General features: G+C 42.7%; 1 protein-coding gene across 1 annotated transcript in view; it reads right to left on the reverse strand.

Moving 5' to 3' along the window:
- The window catches only part of rftn1b (raftlin, lipid raft linker 1b), a 118,125-nt gene that overhangs the window by 58,697 nt on the left and 36,060 nt on the right, over nt 1-23,368 (reverse strand). The window contains exon 3 of the mRNA XM_073484581.1: nt 7,248-7,425. Coding sequence (XP_073340682.1) covers nt 7,248-7,425 — 178 coding nt within the window. The remainder of the gene's footprint in view (nt 1-7,247; nt 7,426-23,368) is intronic.

Here is a 23,368-nt window from a genome sequence, read left to right on the forward strand (position 1 = left end):
GTTTTTAGTCCGTACCTCTCTATTTTCCTCTTTCTCCACCCCTCTCCTGCCTCTCAGCCCCATCTCTCTCATTCAGTCCCCTCGCTTTCTCCGGCTGAGCACGCCGGAGCTCCTTGCAATTACCCAATAATGATGAATATATCCCGTCAGACATTGCCTGCTGAACTGTAACCCCATTCCATCGCAATCAAATTGAACACTGGGAAATTTGACAGTTGACATTTAAAATTTTCAAACGGTCCAATCCATCCTGTCTGCAATGCAGTTTTTTTTTTTTCTTCTTGTTTCCTGCAGCAGTTTGAAACATCAGGGGAGGGGGGGGGGCGCCATCAAAGGTTTCTAATGTTATAACCCACCTAACGAGATATGTCGGTCAGGTGACAGCGTCTTAACATTTACAGATGACACGGCGCTGTATGTACACAACCTCTGCGTAGCTCCTGACTGTGCACGGATTCCTGCAGCGTCACCCCCTCCACGTGAAGTGCCTCGTTGCCTGAGCTTCTCCACACTGAGGCTAACACTGTCGGGACTTGACGGTGATTATGTCCGCAGACGTACTGTGCATGCTAAATAAAGACACTCGTACAGCTGCCGTGCGTCAGTCAGCTCCTCTACCTTGATTTTCGCTTTGTTTTTCAGTGCAGTTGCAAAGAGCTGTGTGTTTTGGAGCGACGGGTGAATGGCTGCTCGCTGTCGTGCTTTCAATCCCATTCACTGTAACAGTCCCCCCAACCCCCTCCCGGTCTTCTTCTCCTTCTTCTTCTTTCTTTTGATTTCTGACAGCGCAGGGGAACTGGAGAGGAGATGCTCTGGGTTTTTGGTTTCTCATATTTCTCTGCCTTCATTTTTTTCCTGGTGGAGATTTGGATTCCCCTGGGCTGGTGCTGATGTGAGCAGCTGTCTCCACGGTGACAGACGCCGGAGATAAAGCCCGCGCCCTGCTTTCGGTCAGGGCCATCAAAGGATAGTAGACCCCTCTGCCCTTTTCACTCAATCTCTCTCTCTCTTTCTCTCTCTCTCCTTTTTTTTATCCTATATTCAGCCTCCTTCTGTCTTCCTCTCTCTACTTCTTCACACTCCAACTGTGATTTTCTTTTCCTTCCTCGCTTCCCCCTCATGGTGTCTTTTCCTCCAAAGCAAGGCAAGCATGTCTTTTTCTAAAAAAAAGGAGTGATGCTGTCCATTCAGCTGTGATCTTTTCTTACGGAATCGATATTTCTGTTTTGCAGTGTTTGGACTGTTACGAATGTCTGGGCATGCTGAAAGTGAACCCGAGGTGTTCCACACAACAGCATGGGAGGTGATTACTAATGGACACAATCTGCAGGAAGGGAGGGCGCATAAGGTGCCATGCATTACAACTACGTGACCTTCTAAAACGTCTGCCTTGTTTTCACCCCACAATAGGTGCATTATAGTCGGCGGCTTTATGCATTTACCAAGTGGGTGAAAGTAATGGGAGTAATTTCAGGCATCCAGGGCGCTAAAAGTAAAAAGTCATGATCATTTTCTGCACAGACAACAGTAGCTGGCAGTTCCAAGGATTCGTCGGTATAAAAGATGAACAACTGGCTTTGAATACGTCTGGTTCTTTGATAAGGAGTCAAAGGTGCACGCCTGTATTCATGAAAACATAAGGAGAGATGTCGACTACGATTCCCAACTGTTTCAGTGAGAAACAATCAGTCACTGAGCTTTGAGTTCTGCTAATGCTGAGCTGAAGCTAAAGATTAGACGCTGTACAGTAGAAACCTGGAAAAACATTTAGCAGTTTCAGTCAGATCACTTGCAGATTCTTGGATTAAATCAGAAAGTGTCGTTCTCTGTTTTTACCCCAACGGTAACGACGAAAAGTTCTGACTTGGCATCCGCACTGTTTCACACTTTCTTCTCAGTAGTAATGTCTGCTGGGCCTCAGCGGTACTGTCGTATCAAGAGCCATCTGCTGTACCAAAACATGATTTCTGATAAATTTGGTAAAAGTATTTAAAACTGAATCAAGCTATGGTACTTTTCAATGTGCAGAGGAACTTAACTGATTTCATTTAAAGGATATTTTTAAATGGGAATGTAAAGCTGTATACTTGAACTAAATGGTGCTTCCTATCGAAGCCCCACAACATTTCTATATACTCACACACCGATGCAACAGCCAGTATCTTGCTCGACATGCGGCTGGAGCCGGAGATTGAACTACCAGCCCTCCGATTAGGGGACAACCTGCTCTAACTCCTGAGCCACAGCAACTCCAAGCATATTACGATTTTTATCCTTGACTCAGGTGGAAAAGTTGCCTTTTTAAAAAAGAGATGATGGAACCAGAGTTTTTGAGCAAGCCCTGTTTGTGCTTCTTCTATACCATCTCCATCTCCATCACCATAATAGCTGATAAAAACATCACGACCACATGGATAGAAGGAGACAAAAAAAAGCCATCTCAGGTTGGGGGAAGTGAAAGAAAAGCTGTGATTAACCAGAGTCACATCTTCTATATTTTCACATGAAGGCAGCTGATGGAAACACACACTGATTTGCATGTAAGTTTCAGAAATGTGCCTAAAACTTACAAACACTTCTGAAGAAAAATGACTTTCACTGTCTCATGTGACCGTGTGCGTGATGACTGTATGACTTAACTAGAAAACATCGTAGGGAGCAAGTCAGGGTGGATAGGGGGGCTAAAGTATTTGACTTCCAACAGTCACCAGTGGCGTATTTTAACCATCACAATCGCTCCTAGCCTTACCCAGGAACTACAAAAAGTTATTAACTGGTTATGAAACAAACCGATGCCTTTATTTGACCTGTATATGATTTTTTATGGTGGAGTGCTGAGGATGACTCTGACGGTCTCACAGCCTGAAGAAGGACGAAGCTTTTCATTGTTTCTCCATCGTCATATTGCAGTTTTTAATCTTGCATAGCCCCAAGTACAGACAGTACCTCATCGTATGCATTCTGCAAACAGCAATAAAAAATGTGTCGCCGCTATCTTTCACTTGCTTCCAAAACAAATGCACAAGCCAGGCAGATCAAGATCTTTACGACGCGAGGTGGTGGACCTCATACGGCTTTTGTCCGCGGGAGCTGCCAGAATTAACAAACACTGGATGTTCCTTGAAGCTGCTGCAACCCAACATTAACCATAGAGGTGACAGATCATAAAAATGTTAAAGCATTCTTGTAATTGCGATCTGCAGCAGGTAGAAGGTGGAAGCCACTGACAAGAAGCCTTTTTTGTCAGTAAGGCATGGCACGACATAATGAAAAGGAAATGGGACTAATGAGCGTCACTCATTCAACATTTACTTTTTAAATTACACAAAAAATAATTCCATGTGAAACTCTGGCGAACAAAGATGCCTCAGATAAAACAGAACTGGATGTGAGGAGTAAAACTCTACGGCAACAAGTTTTTAAAACATTTTTTCTCCTCTGTCACAGACTTGCGTTTTCTCCCTGCGGCTGTCAGGTGATTGACAGGAAGCGAGGCATATCCTAACACCTTGCGCCGCACACACTCTGGCAAAATTAACAGCGAATAACGATAAAACAGAAAGTTTGACGAAACCCAAATTAAGTTGTCAGGTCTGCTGTGAGGAATTATCTCACGCTGTGGAGGTTGTTTCCTCACGCTGTACGACAAGGAAAACCTGTAGTTTCTCCTGGAGAGAGGAAAACAAACCCTGATATCTCCAACAAACACCAGCGTGGATGAGGGGAAGGGAAACAGGAGGCACGTTAGACTGTTGGCACTAACTTGAAAACAGTTTTTTACCTCAGGACACAATTTCCGCACTTTCCAATTTAAATTATCACCAGCATACAATACCACAAACCAATTAATTGCTCTCCTTCTAATTTATTACTTTTTGAATGAATTATTTTTGCTTCACTTATGTTTTCTTTATTGCTCTTTCCCTGTATTATAGTCTTCTTCTTCTTCTTCTTCTACTTTGAATCCTTACATTTTCTCTTCGCTCTCCCATGAGGATCAACAAAGTTTTCATCTTATCTTAAATTCATCTTCTCTCCCAATTCCCTCTGGTCATCCTCCCCGCCGCCTTCTGAATCTCATCCCTGAGCCTCTATTCATTAATTTTTCTGAAAACAACAACAACAACAAAAGCCCTCCACAGTAAGTCTCTCTTTAGTATTTATTTTATGTCTTCTTTGCCGTTTATGTTACATGATCAGTCTGTGGTTGCAGCAGAGCTGTCAGTGCACAGCGGCTCTGATTATTACGCTCCTTACTCTTGGTTGCTCGTAATATCGGGTATTGGTTTTCTGCAGTTATTGTACTGTCGCTGTGGGTGAGAGCTTTAGCTAAATGACTGAGATGTCAATGTAGATTAGTAGCTGTGGTGTTGTGCTTATGCTCAGCAGTGAAGAAATTACAGAAATGGTTTGTCTGCGTTTCAGAAATGTGTTTTAAGCTGCGAGGGATTCGTGGTGGATTCTGCTGTGGAGGAGCAGAGAGTAGGATTTATACAGTACAAGGACAGACACACACACACACATACAGCTACATACCATACGCACAAAGACGGAGCGAATGGAAAATGCTCAGCCCAGTCGCCAGAATAAAATGTTGGTAGTTTTTGTTTCTGCAAACCTTGGAGACGTTTCAGTTTGTACATCTCGCATGATGCACCATGTTGACTTTCATAACATACGTGTTACATCATGTTTACATGGCATGTGTATGAGCAGACTTTCAAGCCAGGAGGTGGAGGAGACAAAACCAGATGGTTTGGATGTGATGTCGAGACATTTCCACGTGTATTTGTTGCCGACAGAACCAGGTGTTTTTGATGAGACGTCAGGACATCTTCAGCTGCGTCTGTGGTGCTGGAGATGAGACATCGGGACATTTCCAGACCTGTTTGTGGTGACAGAACTAAAGTGTTTTAAACGAGACATTCAGGACATTTCCAGACAGAACCGGTTATTTAAGCAAGACGTTGGGGGAATTCCAGACCTGTTTGTGGCGACAGAACTGGGTGTTTTTGAGAAGATGTCGGGACATTTTCCAGATGTATTTGTGGTGACAAAAACACAGTGTTTTAAACGAGACGTCAGGACATTTCCAACCATGTTTATGGCAACAACACTAGGTATTTCTGATGAGACGTCAAGACCTCTCAAGATGTATTTGTTGCTGACAGAACCAGGTACTTTTCACGAGACATCGGGACATTTCCAGACCTGTTTGTGGTGACAGAACTGGGTGCTTCATAAAGAAATGTAAAGTGTCAACATATCCGTGGTTTGCAGAAATGTGCATTACCAACATTTAATTTAGTGATTTAAAACTCAAGTTCATATGCAAACCTCAGAAAACAATCCAAAGAAGAGTGAGGTCTAAGAACTGGATCTCTTCAGACAGAGGCGAGACACTCTCATGCACACACACTCACATACAGCAGACAGACCCCATCACACACATCCGTGCCCTGCAGCCAGGGAACATTGTTTTGGTAAACAGGCCTGGACGTTCCACCGGACTTCAGAGCCAGACAGAACAGCCACTGGGGCTTCAGATGCTGGACTCCGCCTGTCTGCATGTCACTGCTGCCAAAGAAGAAAACCTTCTCCTCGTGGCATCAATCTTTTTGATTGTCATGTTTTTTTACTTGAACTGACTTTACAGCTCATAGTCCTGAAAGAGCTGATCAGGTTCCGTGACCCCTTCGCTGTCAGTCAGACCCAAAAACCTCAAAACCTGAGGATGAATTTTCCCAAAAGCTGAAGGGAAAGGGATTTTTTAAGAAGGATTCAGACCAGACAAAACCTCCACCCTCCGCCCTCTATCACCCCCCTACATGCCCTTCTACCACCCTTGGAGCCGCTCCCTGGCGCCCTTCCCTGACCGAAAAAAGACACACCCACCCCCACAGTTCCCAGGACAGAGGGGCTTGGGCATAGGGCTGGAGGGCAGATGTAGGGGGCGGCGGTGACTTTGGGCCATGCAGACGGTTTTGGCCGGAGCGTTGAAAGAGCGGGAGATGGACGATTGAGATTATTGCTGACTCACGTCCAAATACAGCTGCCCACATGACAGCTTGCAGAGCCACAAGCAGATGTTGTGATGCTCGCGTGTAGACGCTGGAGCGGCACTGAAAGGTTGTACGACTGATATGAAATACAACATAATCACTGCTGTTATTTTTAGGTGGCAGCCATTGTGTGAACTCTCTGCTAGCATGTATCCCACATTACTAACATAAAACATAACATAAAAAGTAGTGGTTAACATTTATAATCATTATATAAATCATAGCCAGCAAGGCTTTTTTTTCATAAATCAAACCTGATTCCCATCAAGTGTTTTTCTGCATAATTGCACCAATTAAGGTTCATCAGTAATCAACATATTTTCTTAAGGGGCTCTAATGGCTACACTATTTTGTGGTCTCAGTCTCAAGGGTGAAGCTAAGATGTCTGAGGCCCCTGGAAGACGATTACCTCCGGGTCTGCCCCCCGCCTCTGTTTAGTAAAATAAATGTATTATAATGAGGGCTCTCTTCCTTTCACCCCCACTAATGACAGTGTGGCTGATTCCTGAAAAAGAGACACAACAATCTGTGCGAACCAGTGGGCTGCAAATATATTTATTTATTTTTCTTCACATCAATTTTTAGTGAAAAATGTCAATAAACAAGCTGTTCTCAGAGGAAAATAATTTCCAGAACACTGTTTGAATCTCGAAAAGGTGGCAGGGTCCGCCAAATGTAAACACAGTAAAATGGTGTGAAACTGTGTTGTCCTTTAAGCTCAGTTTGTTTATTCAGTCATGAAAGAAAAGAGGGTCTGTTGATTTAGTTTGTTTAGGTGTTAAAACGATCATTCAGCGAAGATCTTTCTCTTCTGGTTAAAATTTCTCCCCCAAAACTACGTAGTGAACCTTTAAACTGATCTTTTGTTTTTAAAAATCTGGTTATTTCTCTGTAAATATCTGTAGAGGACATTAGCAATTAGCCTGAAGCACCACGATTATACTGAGCATGGCCTTAATCTTCCTTGAGCAGACAACGTAATGAAAATACTTGACTAATACTTTACTTTTCACCGGTACACAGCCGCTGTCTTTGACCTTTAACGACTAAATCGTCTGGAGAAACTGTAGGTGGATGTTCTCCATTAGCCTTAACCTGGTGGGAACTAATGTTTTGACCCTTTCCTCCATTATAAATGCATTACATATTTAATGGTGGCAAAAATCCCTCTCGTGTGGCTCTTACCCGTCGTTGAGTCGGACCAGTATGGCCCGGTAGAGCTGGTGCTGAGGGCTGTTGGACTCTGGACCGCAGGGGTGGATGAACGGGTGAACGGAGGCCAGGACAAAGCCTTGCTGGTAGAGCTCCTGCAGCTGGCCCGGCAGCTCGCGCACCGACGAGAGACGCAGCGTGGACGTCCCACCTGAGAGACAAACAGAGAGAAAAAGTGTCAGACGAAACAATTTGGATGTGGAAAGGCTGAAAAGGTCATTGTTTTTTTTTTTTATATAATGACACATCTTTGCTGATTTTGCATTAAACTTTGTCAGGAAATTTAACAGTTTCTTGCTCATCAAACACGGCAAGTGGAGTTTTTCTGGTTCCCATGTTTGAGGTCAAAGATCACGTTCGTAATGCACTTCTTCTTCTTCTTCTTCTTCCTCTTCTGTTTATTCTAAAGAAATCACTGCTGAGTCTCCAAACTAAATCACTTTAACAGAAGATTTTTCTCAGAACAAAAAAAGAGAACAAGGAGGTTAAACTCGATTTTCTGCAGTATGAATCACTTTCAACTGGAAACGGCTCAGACGACATTAACCGCCACGATGTCTCATAGACTTAGCTGACGTCACCTGGTGAGTGTTTGAGTGAGGGAGGTTTTAAGAGGATGACATGGTATAAATGGGAGCGAGACATCTTGTGGGTTTGGCACTTTTAATTTTATGTTTAAAATATATAATAATATAAAAACAATAGTAATATACATGCAGTAGAAACATATTTGATTAGAGGTTTCAGGGGAGAAAAGTTTATAATGTTTTAAAAGTTATAGTGGACGATGTTTTGCATGTTATCGCTCAGAGTGTTTAAACAACACATTGACAACTGTCTCTGGTATTTGAGTGACAAGGAAGAGCAAAGGATCAGATCATCTAAGCCATGTTATCATCAACCCAATGTTTCGTCCTCCATGTTTCATATGTTGGCAGCTCGTGTACCAAAACTCGTGTTCTCTGACTTTCCGAGTTGTTGCCCCTACTTGAGGGGGGTGGTCATGTGAATATTTTAATGCACTATCATATCCCTCTGTTTAAAATAACAGCGCTATGAACTGTGGGTAATTCCCTTGGGCAAAGTGTGCAGAAATGCGGAGCCAAAAAGGGCTCAAAGTGTCTGCGAGAGAGCCCTCATGCACTTGACTATGTGACAGCCCTAAACCCTCGCTGACTTACCGGGAACATGCCCGGGATTGTGCCTCTTTTTAACACCTGCCTTTTCATTGACCTGTCCAGACTTTATCATTCCCCACCTGTCTACCAGATGCCCTCAGACTTCCCCTCCATTTGCCAATCACCTGATCCTGCTCCTCTCTGCACACCTGCCCCACACTTCCTCGCTGACACCTGGCCCCTTGTTCCCTGATACGGCCCCAACATGCTGCCTGTTGCTGAAAGTCTTCTGAAAGTGTTTTTTTTTTCTTTCTTTACCGAAACCTCAACTGAAGGATCTTTTAATTCTGTTCTGCCACTGTCTGTCGTTTTCCTCCCCGCTGCAGCACGAAGTGACATTTACAGCCGAGAACAGTTTATTACTTTAGATGTTCCAGGATTCACGCTGCTCTGCAAAAATCCCTGCATTCAGTTTCAGGTGACTCTGAGTAAACTGAGAAAATGAAACCACATGGGAAACAATTTCCACTGCAGTTTCTAAGCATCTGAACTATTTCTGTCACGCTATGCAAATGACAGAAATGTAAATTCTGTATCACAGCTGTTAGCCTCGTTTTGATTTCTTCCGTTTAATTAATGCGGGAGGTCTTTATTGTTGCAGAAAGGTTTCTGGTGCAGCTACACCTGCCTGACTTCACTCATCTTTAATGATAATACCGCACAGCACAGCCGATATGAAATGAAGAGGCACCAAACTGGTAGACGAGAAGGAAAATTGCTTTCCAAAGAGAAAAAAAAACACAACAACATGTGAAGATTTGCAATTCAGATACCAACACTGATTTTTAGAGTCATTCCCAGTTTGTTTTGGCAATTAGCATCACGCTTTTCGCTCCATCCCTTCAATCTGGGAGTTAATAAGAGTGGATCAAAATCCAATCAGAGCTGATTGCTTAGGCTCTGTATCACAGCAGCTCTCTATATTCTGACACTTACTTTGATTCCCTCTCAGCTCAACTTAACTGTCCAAGGAGAGTGGACAGGGGCCTGACATTAATGAGCTGCAATCAGCGTGTGGCCCGCTGTTTAAAAAGACGAACGTTGGGGACGGAGTTGCTGTGCAAAGCTCGTCCTCAGCACTATTTCCTCCCCACACCGCCCCGAAGGGGAGAAAACCTGCCGCAGACAGCCGCCGGTGACGGGCTGGTTCAGGGAGCAACCAGCTGTGTTACAACAAACCACACACAGCTTCTGTCAGGCAACATCAACCAATCAAGACATATGGTAATGAGTTGGGGGGAAGGGAGAGTGGTTCTGGTTCAGGAATGGGAGCAATTAGATTAGAAAATGGAAGGAGAGGAGGATGGACAGGAAGGATGGAGGAAGAAACGACAGAGAGGGAAAGTTAGAGAGGCTGCGACCAGAGACGGCGCTTGGCCCCAGATGTACGACGGCTGGGATCCCAGCAGTGCGCTGTACGAGGCGACATTTACTGAGGGCCAAACAGCTGGGGCACGTGGGAGAGCGCCAAGACAAAGAGCTGGATGCAAAACGGGAGACCAGGGAGGAGGAGGAGGAGCAGGAGGAGGAGAGAGAGGGAGAGGAGGTCTGGTTGTCTGTGCGAGCTGTCACGAGACATGGGAAATGCCGTTTTGGTTAATTAGAGTCAATGAGACTATACAGAAGGAAAGGTTCAGATCCATGGGAAAAGTCATGGTACAGAAGTTCACTGGGAGGTCAGAGGGAGGGCGAGTGTGGGTGGAGCAGACTGGCAAAGAGATGCCAGTGGTGTTTTTTAACTGTGTGTGTGTGTTAGGCTAACAAGACTTTCACATTATAACAGTAAAGCCCATGACGAGGCAGGAAAAGCTGCCTTAAGGTTCATTTTGATGCTTTACTTATTGGTTTATTTACTCTACTACATTTATGTGTTAACTTTGGTCGAGGTCACTTTGTAAATTTTGTTTAATGACACATAATATAATCAACGAATAAGTTGGATGAAATATTACAGATTATGATCAAGCTTTATTGATCCCCAAAGGGAAAATTAAGTAGTTAAACCACTTGTGTCCAACTCAACATTAAAGAGATGAACACATAAATACATCTATCATTATAATCCTATAACATGATAGACTTTATTCTGAAATATGGGTGGTACTTTAAGTATACTTTGACGCTAATGCAGAAAAATGAAATGCTTGACATTCTGAGTCTCTCTACTGGGGACTGACTGATTATCAGTGCTGATATTCAGCACTTCTATGATTATCTGTATCTGTGTTTGTTGTATCTGATTGCCAATAAAACTAATTAGTTTTAGTTTTTAATGCACTACTTTGGCTCTGATGCAGCATCTTCCCTCTCTCTTTGAAGCCATCTCTCTGTGGTGTCACTCATTGTCCCGCCCACAACAGTATCAGACCGGTTACACGCCACAAGTAATATCCTATCAACACTGAATCATCAGAATCTGCAACATAACCGCAACTAAATTTATCAAATAAATGAAGTGTGAAGTGCAGACAATGGAAATACTTAACCAAAGTACCTGAGTACTTGAGTATATTGTACTGTAGTTACATTCCATCACGGGTTACTCTGAATTTTGACACTTACATTTTTTATTTTTACTGCAAATATATATTTGTTATTGCTACTTTTACTGAAGTACAATATCTGAATACTTCCTCCACATGTGAACAAGTAGTTTTCCCAGACGATGCAACACGAAGGCATCGGGGGTCAAATTCAGATCAGTCATTCATCCATCATTTAAACTCCTGACACCAAGCAGCACGCTTTCACACATCCTGAGTGTTGTCGCTTGTTCGGTGTTAAAGGCTTTAAAGCGTGTCAAGCGGTTCTGCACAACATCTGTGACATTCATTACATTTGGCCCGAGCAAATGCTGCTTTTAGGTTAACAAGCTCACTGTGATAGTAACATGTAGATCTGCTCTTAAAATAACAGTGATTTATTGAACTGCCGATGTATAACTCTGCATGTGTTTCTGCATGACTTTACCTTTATATTCTTTCATTTATCTCAGAAGAGATCGAGACGTTCTGCAGTGCACGTGCTTTATATGATTGTGGATGTAAATTAATTTGAATAATCATCTTGATTATTGAGGGAGAAGCATTATTATATGCACATCACTCAAAGGCTCAACACTAAACCGACTTGTTTGCTTTTGTAGCATCTTCAGACTGAGCGCTAAAGCAAATATTGGCATAATTACATGTACTGTACAGTCAATGCTAAGAGGAGAGTGGACGTATGCATCCGTGTGACCTGAAAATGTTTCACCGTTAGTGAGAAGTCTGAACTAATCTGAGGCTTTATGACTTAATTCCTGAACACACGGATATAAGAAGAAAAGGAGAGCTGTCTGCAGGCACGTCTGGAGATCAGAGGCTGAGCTGCCACACGAACACAGCCAGAGGTGGCAGTAAACACAGGACATTTCTACCGGCCTATTCTGTGCAAAGCTGACTGAAGCTCACGTCATATTGATACAGTTCCCGGGTCTTGTGATGTTGGGAAGGTGGCGTGCAAGGACGCAAAATAAAAGCAATCGATAATTCCCCTTTAATGCATTAAAGCTAAAGTAACGACACTATTTGGAAAATGTAAGGAGTAGAAAGTGCAGATATTTGTGTTCAAATGTAGGAAGTAGAAGTAAAAAGTTGTCAGAAAAACAATATTCAAGTGAAGTACAGATACCTGAAGAAAGTATTTGCATTCGTAACTTCCCACCTACGCCTGCAGCTGATGTCTGTACAGTCGTACTCGCTGCTGGTGGCGAAACCAGCGATCAGATTCGAGTGAATAAAGAGAATAGTCCTTTTCCTTTAAATGTCTCTGAGCTGTTAAAAAAAAAGACGAAACATCAGGTTGCATCTCTAATCTGATTTGTCTCTTTTCAATAATTGATTACAGCTGTTATTCTTCATGAATGAGATTATTGTAATCCTTCTACATTGAATCTGTCACTTCCTTTACACCTTGACAAACCTCCTCTTCCCCCCGGCAGTCAAATTCACCCAAAGCTCATGTGTGTGACATTGTTCAACCATTTCGTGCAGGCTGTAATGCAGTGATGTGGCGTGTTTTCATCTCGCCACACTACATCATCAGGAATGCAATAGAAGAAGAAGAAGAAGAAGAAAAGGATTTCTGGAACAAGCCTGCTAGCGCCAATCAAGAGGCAGCTCCTGTGATGTAGCTAGAGAGCTGATTCAGTTTCGGATCCCAAACTCTTCCTCCGGGGCACAAATCCAGAGGTTCATTGTGAAACCACGAAAGAAGCAGAAGAGGAAGAGAGAGGGAGAAAGGAAAAAAAAAATCATATGCTGTCCCCTCGGGCCGACTGAGTGCTTTGGCTAAAAATACTCCAAATTTCTCAATCACACTCTGTCCTACTGCGCCACAATGCAGGAGCTTTAGAAGTTAAAAGGCATGGAGGAATTAACACAAAGAAATAGGCCGCCATAGCAAACGGGCGAAACGTATTCTGCTCCCCCTCCCTCCCTTTCTTCTCCCGCGTCCTCCACCGCTGGCTGCCTTTAGAAATGGAATTAATCCTTCTGTGATCTGTGATTTTGGTTTTTTTTCTCTCCTTCCCTCTTCATTTCGGTGCGACACGAACACCCTGTCCTCTCCCCAGAGGGAAGCTATCGCATGTGCGCCTGATTCACGAGGCGGTAGATATTAAGTAGAAAATGAAACCGTCTTTGCTTGCTCTCTGATCCCCTTAGTTGAGATGAGTAAATAAGAAATGGTTTCAATTAGGCAGTGGGAACACAGCCGCTGGCTACCTCTTAAGTTTGCTTTTATCGCTGTGTGAGCTGCTAATAATCTCATCCAGAGGCCTTTAAGTACACTGGCTGTACATTTATTTATGATAACAAATTTTATTTATCACGCCGTCCCCGGAGCAAAGTGTTGCCCAGTGCTAAATCTCATGCTGTTGTACGGATGTTTACTATGGTGACGATGCCCCTAAAATCGTTTTATCCGAGGAGGATCTCTTTGTTTGCGTAGATGAGAGCAAATTAGCTGCCGTGCAAACCGCTGCATGCAAGTGTCAGTGTTGATGTTTGATAGTGCGAAATATTTGGGCCGTTTGAAGGAGTCTGTGGTTGATCAGACAGGCAATCTGGTAAACCCTACATGGCAAACTGGCAGCCAATTACTTCGTCCGTCTTTTTGTTTACCCTGGAAGTAAATTCTCGCAACATATCAACAGAGAAGAGCTCCTAAAACTCACAGGAACAAATCGCTTCGTGACAAATAATGAGAAAAAAAAAAACGGGAGCTTCTGGCTGACAACCAACAAATTGGTTTTCTGGAAAATTGTGTTAGCGCAGAGCCGTCAAACAGACACTGCCATTAAACACAGAGGAGGGGAAGCAACAGTGGGGGGAATGTATGTATGTATGTATGAATGTATGAGGAGGGAGTGACAGTCGTATCTTCAGGCTAATGGAAAGATGTACCATCGGCTGCTCGCTGCTCATGTTTGATGACAGATCAGCGGTCAGGATGACTTTTGTGTTGTCTGAGTGTCAGGAGTCGTTATATCAAGTGATCACCGGAACATTACAGGTAAAACAACGGCGCCATTGAAAGTGTTAAACAACATGTGATGTCTTTGTTGTCCTCTTGATTCTCTGGCGATGCTGTTTGAGATGTTCGCTGTCTTTTTCCACTTCAGATAAACCCATAAAATGTTACAACAGCCACAGCAGAGTCAGCTGGTAATGTTTTCGCCTTGTGAGTCTGTGTGTGTGTCATTGTGGCCAAACGCAGTTCTGGAGACACTTATTGTAATGTTGAACTACCACAGTCTGAATACTGACAGATTTTATTGGACGATGTGATACAGCTGTGTTGATCTTGTTCCTTGAACATAATTAATGTTGCTCCAGCATCAACACTGAAACTTACCAATCATGTTTTAGTAATAGATTAGCGTAGTTGTCCTTTAAAACATGTGTTTAACATTGTGAAAGGGTCAATTTCAACCCAAACCATGTTTTCCTAAACCTAACCAAGTATTTCCATAACCTAAACCTAAGTCAAGTTTCCTAAACCTGATCAAACAGCAACAGAAAACTGAAAAGAAATGGAAAATAATAAGTAAACTGAGTGTGAAGAGTGAAGTGAGCAGTATAATAATATATATATATACTGACTGAGTGAGACTTCTACACATAAAGCAACCTTATGTAACTTTTTACCTAAAAATTACAGCTTCAAAATCATTTTTGATGTGTCTTGTAATAAGGTGAATGGTGTCTCTGTCTCAGCCACTCTGATCTCTTGTTCACAGCGTCACACATGTTTAATTCAACACATAACACTGTTCTGATGTAATGCGTTTCGTCTGTAGTTAGCACTTACATCATGTCAGATCGTTAAAGACCTGGGATTTGTTTTTACGAAAGTGGTCCTGAACTCAGAAACTGTTTTGGGCGCCAAATCGCACAAAATGTCAATTTCTAAATAATGTTGCTGTTTTGTAAGTCACCATTGATTATGATGTTCCTAGAGTAACACCAACACATGCCGCAAAGCTGTGACATCACGACAGCAGGATTGGATTGGAGACATCAGATGCACCGACTTTCCAGCAAGATCCCCTCTGCACATTTATTAAGGCATCCATAAAGATTCTCTATAACGAGTGTCTGACTTGGTTCTTACAGAAAAAAAGTATAATTACCACATTAAAATCCTTAAAATGGCACCTACTCCTTCCTCATTAATAAATCCAGAATATATGAGTATGCTAATATTTTTCATTTCCCAAGTTTAACTGCTGGACGAAAGATGTCTTCTACTTCACTGTGAAGTCTATTCTCAGTCTATGTGCTCTGTGGAGGTTTCAAGTTTCCACATCACAATCCTGTACGCTAAATATTGGACCGGGGTTGACTTCCAAACTATTTGTGTCACAAATCACGCTTGTAGTCCCGCTTCTTGAAATCAGATTTTCAAACACTGCACATACATCATTCTATACAGCGAAGCTCAAACGTCCAACTGTTTAAAAAAAGACAAAAACATGACGAGGGACTAAGTAATTAATTCTTGACCTTGAAAAGTAAAAAAAATGTTCACCACAAGGTCATTTTAATAGCTGTTCTGAAGCTTTTGATTAACTCACATAATCTTCATGAAGAAACGGGAGGTTTTCAAGGTCGGCAGTGAATTTCAAACCTCAGCTTTTCAGGCAAAATGGATGAAACATCCTTGAAATGCTCAGCAAAAAATGGAAATTTGAACATTTACAATTCCATGACAGCTGAGCAAACTCCATCTGCTGAGGAAGATCACGAGATTTGATCAAACGCTCCAGTACAGCGACTCCACGGAGCTCGTGGTGAGATTGCTTTCTTAACAACCTTCAGATTGAACAATTTGATTATCCAATTGCAAGCGTGTGAAAATGCAGATAAGATAAGCCCTTCCAAAATAAAAAGAGGAGGATGACGAGGAAGAATAAGGTATTTTATTAGAAAATGTACTAATAAGGAGGGAATTAATAACTCAGATAGCCTCGATATACAGTGAGGAAACATTTCGTGGTTTGTTTCGTGTTCAAAGAGAGCAGGAAGGAGGACGAGCGTGTGTGAACAAGCCTCGCCTGGCTCTGCATTCGGCTCGGAGTGAAGATGTAAACATGCAATTTGAATATGCATGCAGGAGAGAGAGTTCATCCAAGGAGCAGAATAAATAATAAACACACGTTCAATTTATTTCTCCGAGGGCCGACCTTCCACACATGGCCACACATATTTCACTGACTCATCACTAGGAATTAGCAGCTGCGCTCACTTCACGTGTCTCTTATCTGGATAGGATCCCAATATGATTTAATACACGCAGAGAGAAGGAGGTGAAGACAAATTATACAAACAGAGGAACGAGAAGGCGGACAAGGAGAAGGAAGAAGAAGAAGAAGAAGAAGAAGAGCAACAGAGGACGAGATTGGATAGGAAAAGAAGAAGAAGCAGGAGAAAGAGTGAGTGGGAGAATGAGCCGAACATTTCTGGATGACTTGTGCTCAAACAGTTTAACTAACAAGTAACTGACACAAACACTCAGATGACTCGCATGAATGAGCAGGACAAAAAGCCCTGCTCGCCATGTGTGTCACTCCCAGCTCTCACCCACACATACAGTGATGTTCAGTGGTTGGCACGATGAGGGATTAGATGAGCAATAATTATTTTGACCACGTCGTTGGAACGTTGGAGCCACTTTCCTCCACATATTATAAAATTCAGTGGATGTATTTACTGTTTAACGTCAGTGTTTGGTTTATTTTAGTGCCTTTATCACAGTGGTACGTTCATATTTGTACGTGTCATACGTACCATACTGTCATGTATATGAGCTGACTTTCATGTTGAGACGAGGGAGGGTTGGTGCTGGAGTTACGATTAACCGAGAAAGCTGCCAGTCCATTTACTGCAGTTCGAGACCGCGACTCAACATTTGTAAGTGTGTCACCGCGGGATATTTTTAAGAAGGCCTCCAGGCGTGTTCGAGGAGACAAAAAAACAGGTATTTTCGATGAAACGTTGGGACACCTCCAGCCGTGTTTGTGGAGACAAAACATGATCTTCTGCTAACCCTAACCAGGTGGTTATTGTGGCTAATCCTAACCAGATCGTAAGCACAGTGGTGTCGCAACATAAAGCTGAAAATTCAACCTAAAGAAATGTAAAGCTTCCACATATTCCTGGTTTTGCAGAAACATACATTGCCAACATGTATTCTGGTAATTGGGTTGCTTACTGATCTGGCTAGTGTTGTCTTTTAAACCACCTGAGGAACATCGGTGAAGCTTCGCCCTCGGGTGGTTTTAGCAACCAACAAGCAAATCATTTCTTCAATATTTTAGCCGACATTCACAACAGCAGCTCCGCATTAGAGCAATGCAAGAGGCTGCGTTGGTGAGGGGTGTGTTGCTTCAGGTGAGAGTAAGACAAGAAAATACGATCAAGGAAGGCCAGTTGGAAATGGATCCATTAGCCTGAAGGCTTATCAGATGCAAAGACACTGTACAGTGGTTTCAAATACATGATCTACAACTCTGGATTGTTATCACAGCAACACTGATGACCTCTTTGTTTGCATCTCCAACAACATGTTTGGTAGCCGCCCAAAATATCCGCTTATGTGTGTGAAACTAGCCCTTGCACATGTTTGATTGGCCACCACAGTTCCTTGCTTCATAGTGTGATAACGAGATGCAGAACAAAGTTGAGCTGGGTCCAACTTTTTTGCTGCAGCCCAGACAGACTGGTCTCATTCAGATCAATCAAGTATTTATTTATCTTTATCAGATAGCGATTTGACAAGACACAGAAGTGGTTTAGTATACATTTGTTTTCCCACCTTAGACTTTATTGTGTAGTCATGACTACAAGTCCCTACAAAACAAAGCGCTCACTGACAGTGACATGTTATCAACTCAGTCTCACATCAAAATGTGTAATAGTTACGTACACTGGTCATCAAAACATGGATTTGTTTCACAAAAATGGCTTTTTTTAGTTTCCTTGGGACAGTCCAGGAGGTTTACACTTTGAAGCCAATATAAGCTTCATATTCATTGAAATATCATCATCCAACAGGTATACAACACAACTAACATAACAGTTCAGATAACTATAGAACATAAAGACGGTGATTCAAACGAGCCAGCTATGTGGTTTCAGCCATAGCAGAGTCCATAGCAACCACCATGGCAACAATAGAAAATGGTGCATTTTAACTCTTTAGTGTTTTGTGCTGTGGACCAAAGTAGCTATTACACATTTCGATGTGAGACTGGGTTGGTGTAACGTAAAGATCACGCACGTGGCTTAAAAAATCAATTTCAACATCTGCTGTGTCTCAAATCACCTTCTAATCTTCTGTAAAGCTCCTCGGTTGCATTTACACTTGAAGTAAGCACAGACAAGGTTTCGCAGAGTGAGGCTGCCAGTTTGAATCCATCAGAAGCCGAATGAGAAAAGACAGGAGACATTTTTCCCTGTCTGAAAAATAGCGTCAGTTTGCCTTTGAGCAGGACAAACTGTTAAAATGCATCTTTTGTATTGAATAAGCAGCACAGTCGGACGCCATGTATGCTCAGCGGACTTTGCCGAGATAATTCTCACTTTCCATGAATAATAAAAGAGAATGGATCTCTCAAGTTTGAATTGAAATCCTGCCTCTGACACTGGCTCACTTCCCCTTTTAAACCCATCTGCCATGTAAGCACCTCTGAGCTGCAGCCTGCCGCATTTCCATCACTCAACACATTTAAAAATAAATGAGTAAATATGAAATTAATAAGCTGAAAGATTGGAGCGCCGAGGCTCTGCACACACACGCGCCACGCTCCGCCTCTGGGAGAAATGGTTCGACCGCATTTGCATGGGAGAGAAAATAGCCCGGCATATATTATCCACCCGCTGCAACTGATTTCTGATCCTGCTGCTCCAACCCACCACATCTCTTCGGTGATATTGCCTCACCTCGTCGTGATTAGAGGATTGTTTGTTTCTGCTAATAGTAATGGCTCAATTAGCGGCTGATGTGTTCATACTGGTGCACAGCGTCTTAGAGGACAGAGTGTTTTCTTTTTCTGACAGATGAAAAAGAAGTTGAGGACGATGATGACGTTTTAGGAAAGAAACAAGTAGATGCAGTCAGTGCACTGTTGTGATGAAGCAATGTTTTTCTTTACTTTAAGCGGCTATAATCAATATATTCTTTACTTTGGATTGTAGGACTACTTGTATGTTAGCAGGGTTGGATGCAGAACAACAAAGCTGTACATAGCATTTTAGCATCTTTCAGCACATTGTTTTGGTTGTTGATCCACTCCTTTACTTTTTTGTTTCACCCTCATTGATCGCATAAATTAATTTTTGGCCACAGCAGGCAACTACCTGCAGACAGACACAGTTAGCGACTACCTGGTGGACATAGTGAAGCATTTAGTGGCTAAAGAGTCTGATATTTATCTCAGTAGCTGGTGGAGACCAAAACAGAGCAAAAAAGCGAGTGAAACTTGAACTTGAATATCAGAAAGATGACTTAAAATAACAGCTAATGTTCCTCCAATTCTGCTAGATGCTGTTGGCTATACATTTGCCACCAACTAAGTTGATCATATGTCAGTAGCCTATTGTTTCTATTGCTTTCATTTGCTTCCATTGCCGCCAGTTATTGTAGGATTAAATATTCCCACTTTATGCTACTTAAAGCAGTATAATTTGATTTTTCGCCCCACTTAAGAGCAAGCTGCTATCACAATATTGTCATCTTTCACGACTTACAAAGTGCTACGACACTCCAGCAAAAGGTTATTCTTCATTATTAAATGTACCCCCATTAGCTTCCACAAAGTGGTTGATAATCCTTCTGAGGTTATTATACTTTGTAAAAGTGGTAGGGACATGACAAACATTTCACCAAGTGGTGGGGACATGTCCCCGCTGTCTCCAGTGTAAATGACACCGAGGCTATGTTAGGAAGCATGCTCCTGCCAGAAGAAACTCAATACAGGACAGTACTCATCCTATAATCAGTTCAAGGACAAGATACAACCAGCTGACCAGAGCTCACTTGTCGTGTCCTTAACCTGTGACAATAACTGGTACATACAGTTTTTTCGGAGAAGACGTTTTGTGTTTCATTCACAAGACAGTGACTTTAATTTAGCCTCTGCAGTCGGCCAGGATAGCTGTTTATGCATCTCACACAGATTAGTGCGGTTTCCTATTTACACAGAGCGACATCTGCATTCATTCAAGTCCAATATTCACTCTTCTTTCAGCTGTGTGTTGGGTCTGTACCACATGCCCCATTGTGTTCACCAGCAGGTCTCTATTTTAGTCCCTCAGCGGTTGATGAGAGCAGTGATAGTGAACCAAAACAATGAACTGAAAGATGCTAAAAAGATCTCTGTAGAGTTGAGAGGAAATGCAGGGTCAAGTCATATTTCTCTGTCCCTGTTGATCACATTGCATACTATACTTTAAAATAATTTATTAGTGCATTTTTAATAAGAACACTGGACTACTACTCTTTGCCTCTGCAGTCAGCAATAACGTGTATTTTGTCACCTGTGTGCTTGTGTAGGTACATGTACGTCCTAATGCTCATGAGTGTAGAGCCTGCGATACAAACACCACCGGGACACGCTCATTAAAATATCACACCTAACAGTTATTTTTGTCTTGATCAATGCCACGATGTATATTCCCTGAGCAGAGTTAATATAAAACCTGATTCAAACCTTTGCATCTTCATAAAGTCTTGATAAAAGCCGTACAACATGAATGTGCTGTAATTGGCCTTTTGGAACGGAAAGCACCACCCCACTATTCTCTCTGTGAAGCAGTCATATCGTTATTCAATGTCCAATTAAAATGGCCTTATTCTCCTCAGGAGCTCTCCACTCCTGTGAGGACCACCTGCAGTACCCTCGCTCGTCTCAGCAGCCCGCCTCAAGTCATTAGCCTTCATACAGGCTCAAAATGGAAATGCCAGTAACTCCTCTGTCCTCCCCACCGCCACCTCCTTTATTTTTTTTTCTCTCATCTCCCTCAGTTCCCACTCCTCTCACCCCTTTGCCTCAAGTTTTCCTGCTTGGCTCCCCTGCACATTTAGCCTATTTTTCTGCCTTTGCTCTCTGCGGGGAATCTGCCCCACTCTCTTCAGCTCGCTCCATCTCGCTTTTTTACCACTACTTTTTCTGCTGCTGCTGCCCCCCATAGCCCCCTGCATCTATTCTCTACACTGTGTAGAGACTAGCAAATTCTTTGAAGGGTCTCCTCTACTCCTAACCTCTTTCTCTGCCTCTACATGAGGGTCTATTTTCTGTATTTTTCTGTAATTTCTTCCCCTCAGTGTCAAGACAGCAAGGCAAGCCAGTGGAAGGTAGGCTTAAGAGTGGTGAAACTATGGTGAAAGGAAAAAAAGTGAGTGACCTAAGATTTCCAGTTGGTCAAAAATTGGCTAGTATAAACAAAACCAGAATTTACTGTACAATATTTTCAGTTCTTCTTGTTTTAAGTGTCAAAATACAACCCAAGCTGTAGCCTGTTCACAGTGTAACAAGACGAAAAGCCTTTTCACACCAAGCATGGACCTCGATGTCTGTGGATTTCCGCCTGTGGAAATTTCTACGGGGAAATTGTACTCACTAAGCCACCTCAAACACGCCTGATTTTTCTGAAATTAATGAAAATGTCATAATGTTAAAGAAAGTGAGGAAAAATTCCTGGATCCGTTCCTTTGTCTGGATCCGCACCAACAGTTAATGGGGTGTACTCTGTGCTGAGATTTTGTGGAAATCTGTTCAGTAGTTTTTGTGTAATCCTGCCGACAATCCAACCAACAAACAAACAAACAGACACGGGCAAAAACACAACCTCCTTGTCAAATGTTATAATGTGGGGCACTGTTGAGTTAAAACACTTAAATGACCTCAGAGGATTGGGTCACTTAACAGCCTTAAAGACCTGGAAAAACACTGCGGCTCAGGAGGTGGAGCGAGCGACAAGTGTTTCAGAGCGCTTTGAGTCTGTAGACGCAGAAAAACACAATATAAATGCAAGTCAACTCCACATAGTTGATATAACAGCAGCCAAATCCCATACAATATTGAATCATAGCAATGATATGATTTATTGCCCAGCTGGAAGAAAAACAGTGTTATTTCTTTTCTTGTTCAATATTTTCTTCAAATAAGTCCCGCCAGATGAAATTCTACCCAAAAATCAATAGAATAGAGCAGCTCAGAAAGGAGGGTAAGAAGAATAAAAATTCCTTTATGGTGACGACACGTGTTGCTAATGATAACACGGTGTGGCAAACAAACAAAGCAACAAGTAGCTCCTCTAACAGAGACTAGAAAACACGAGGTGTTTTGAGGTATTCTTTAGGTTGCACCGCTGAGTGAACTCGCCTATTATTCTGCAGACAAAAACAGAGTTTAGGCGGGTTTACTGTCCATTACATCCCCGCAGGATGTGAACAGTATCGACCGCTCCGTCTTTTCACCTCTCTGTGTGAGGAGGCAGTCGGAGGCACCTACTGTGTGGACTAATCTACAGTGTGTCTCTCTGCCTCGCTCTCTCTCCGTCTCTCTGAGGTCCAGGACGGGCGTCATTAGCAGTCGGTGCTCAGAGTGCAGCTCGGTGAAGCCCTGGGGCCAAAGCTTTGTGCCTTAATTACCCACCTAATGAGTCACTGGGAAAGTCACTGGATCTGCTGGTGCCTCCCTCCGTTTCTCTCTCACTCTCGCTCACACACACTTACTGTATTCACGCCATTCCCTTTGACATATATGCCTAATCACTCACTCACTCGCTGGCACACACTTGCACTTTGCATCAAACTAACGACTGCAGTTGTACTCCATCACTCGCTTATTTACTCTCGTGCTCTCTCTCCCTGATTTACGCACACATACATCCCTCAGTAGCTTGTTTGGTCCCTCAGACTTCATCCACGCTAAACCCGACTTAATCTGACAAAGCTGTTTAGCTGTGAAAGCGACAGATCCACGCTGAAGCGTTTAAACAGTTACTGTGGCAAAACTAATAAATCGTTTCTCCGTCCTCCTCTTTTCATTTGGTCATCAGCGACAAAACTGTGCATTGCAATCTACCATCTGGTAAGAAGCTGGACAGACACAGCTGGATAAACCTCTCCTCCTTCCCCTCCAGCTCTTTTTCTCACCACCTGCAGTGTTTTGATTCAGCTGATTCCCAATATAATTGTTCTCATGCACCGTATTTTTCTTGTGTCTGCTGTCAGTGACAAAAGAAGTGTAAAATTGTGATTTGATTGCAGCTCGCAGATGCTACCTGTTAACTCCGATACGTCAGGCAAATCACTTTTAGGATGATAAAGTGATATCTAACATAAATACAGCGTAATAAATACTAA

This window comes from Pagrus major, chromosome 17 (genome assembly GCF_040436345.1).
Source record: "Pagrus major chromosome 17, Pma_NU_1.0".
NCBI lineage: Eukaryota > Metazoa > Chordata > Actinopteri > Spariformes > Sparidae > Pagrus > Pagrus major.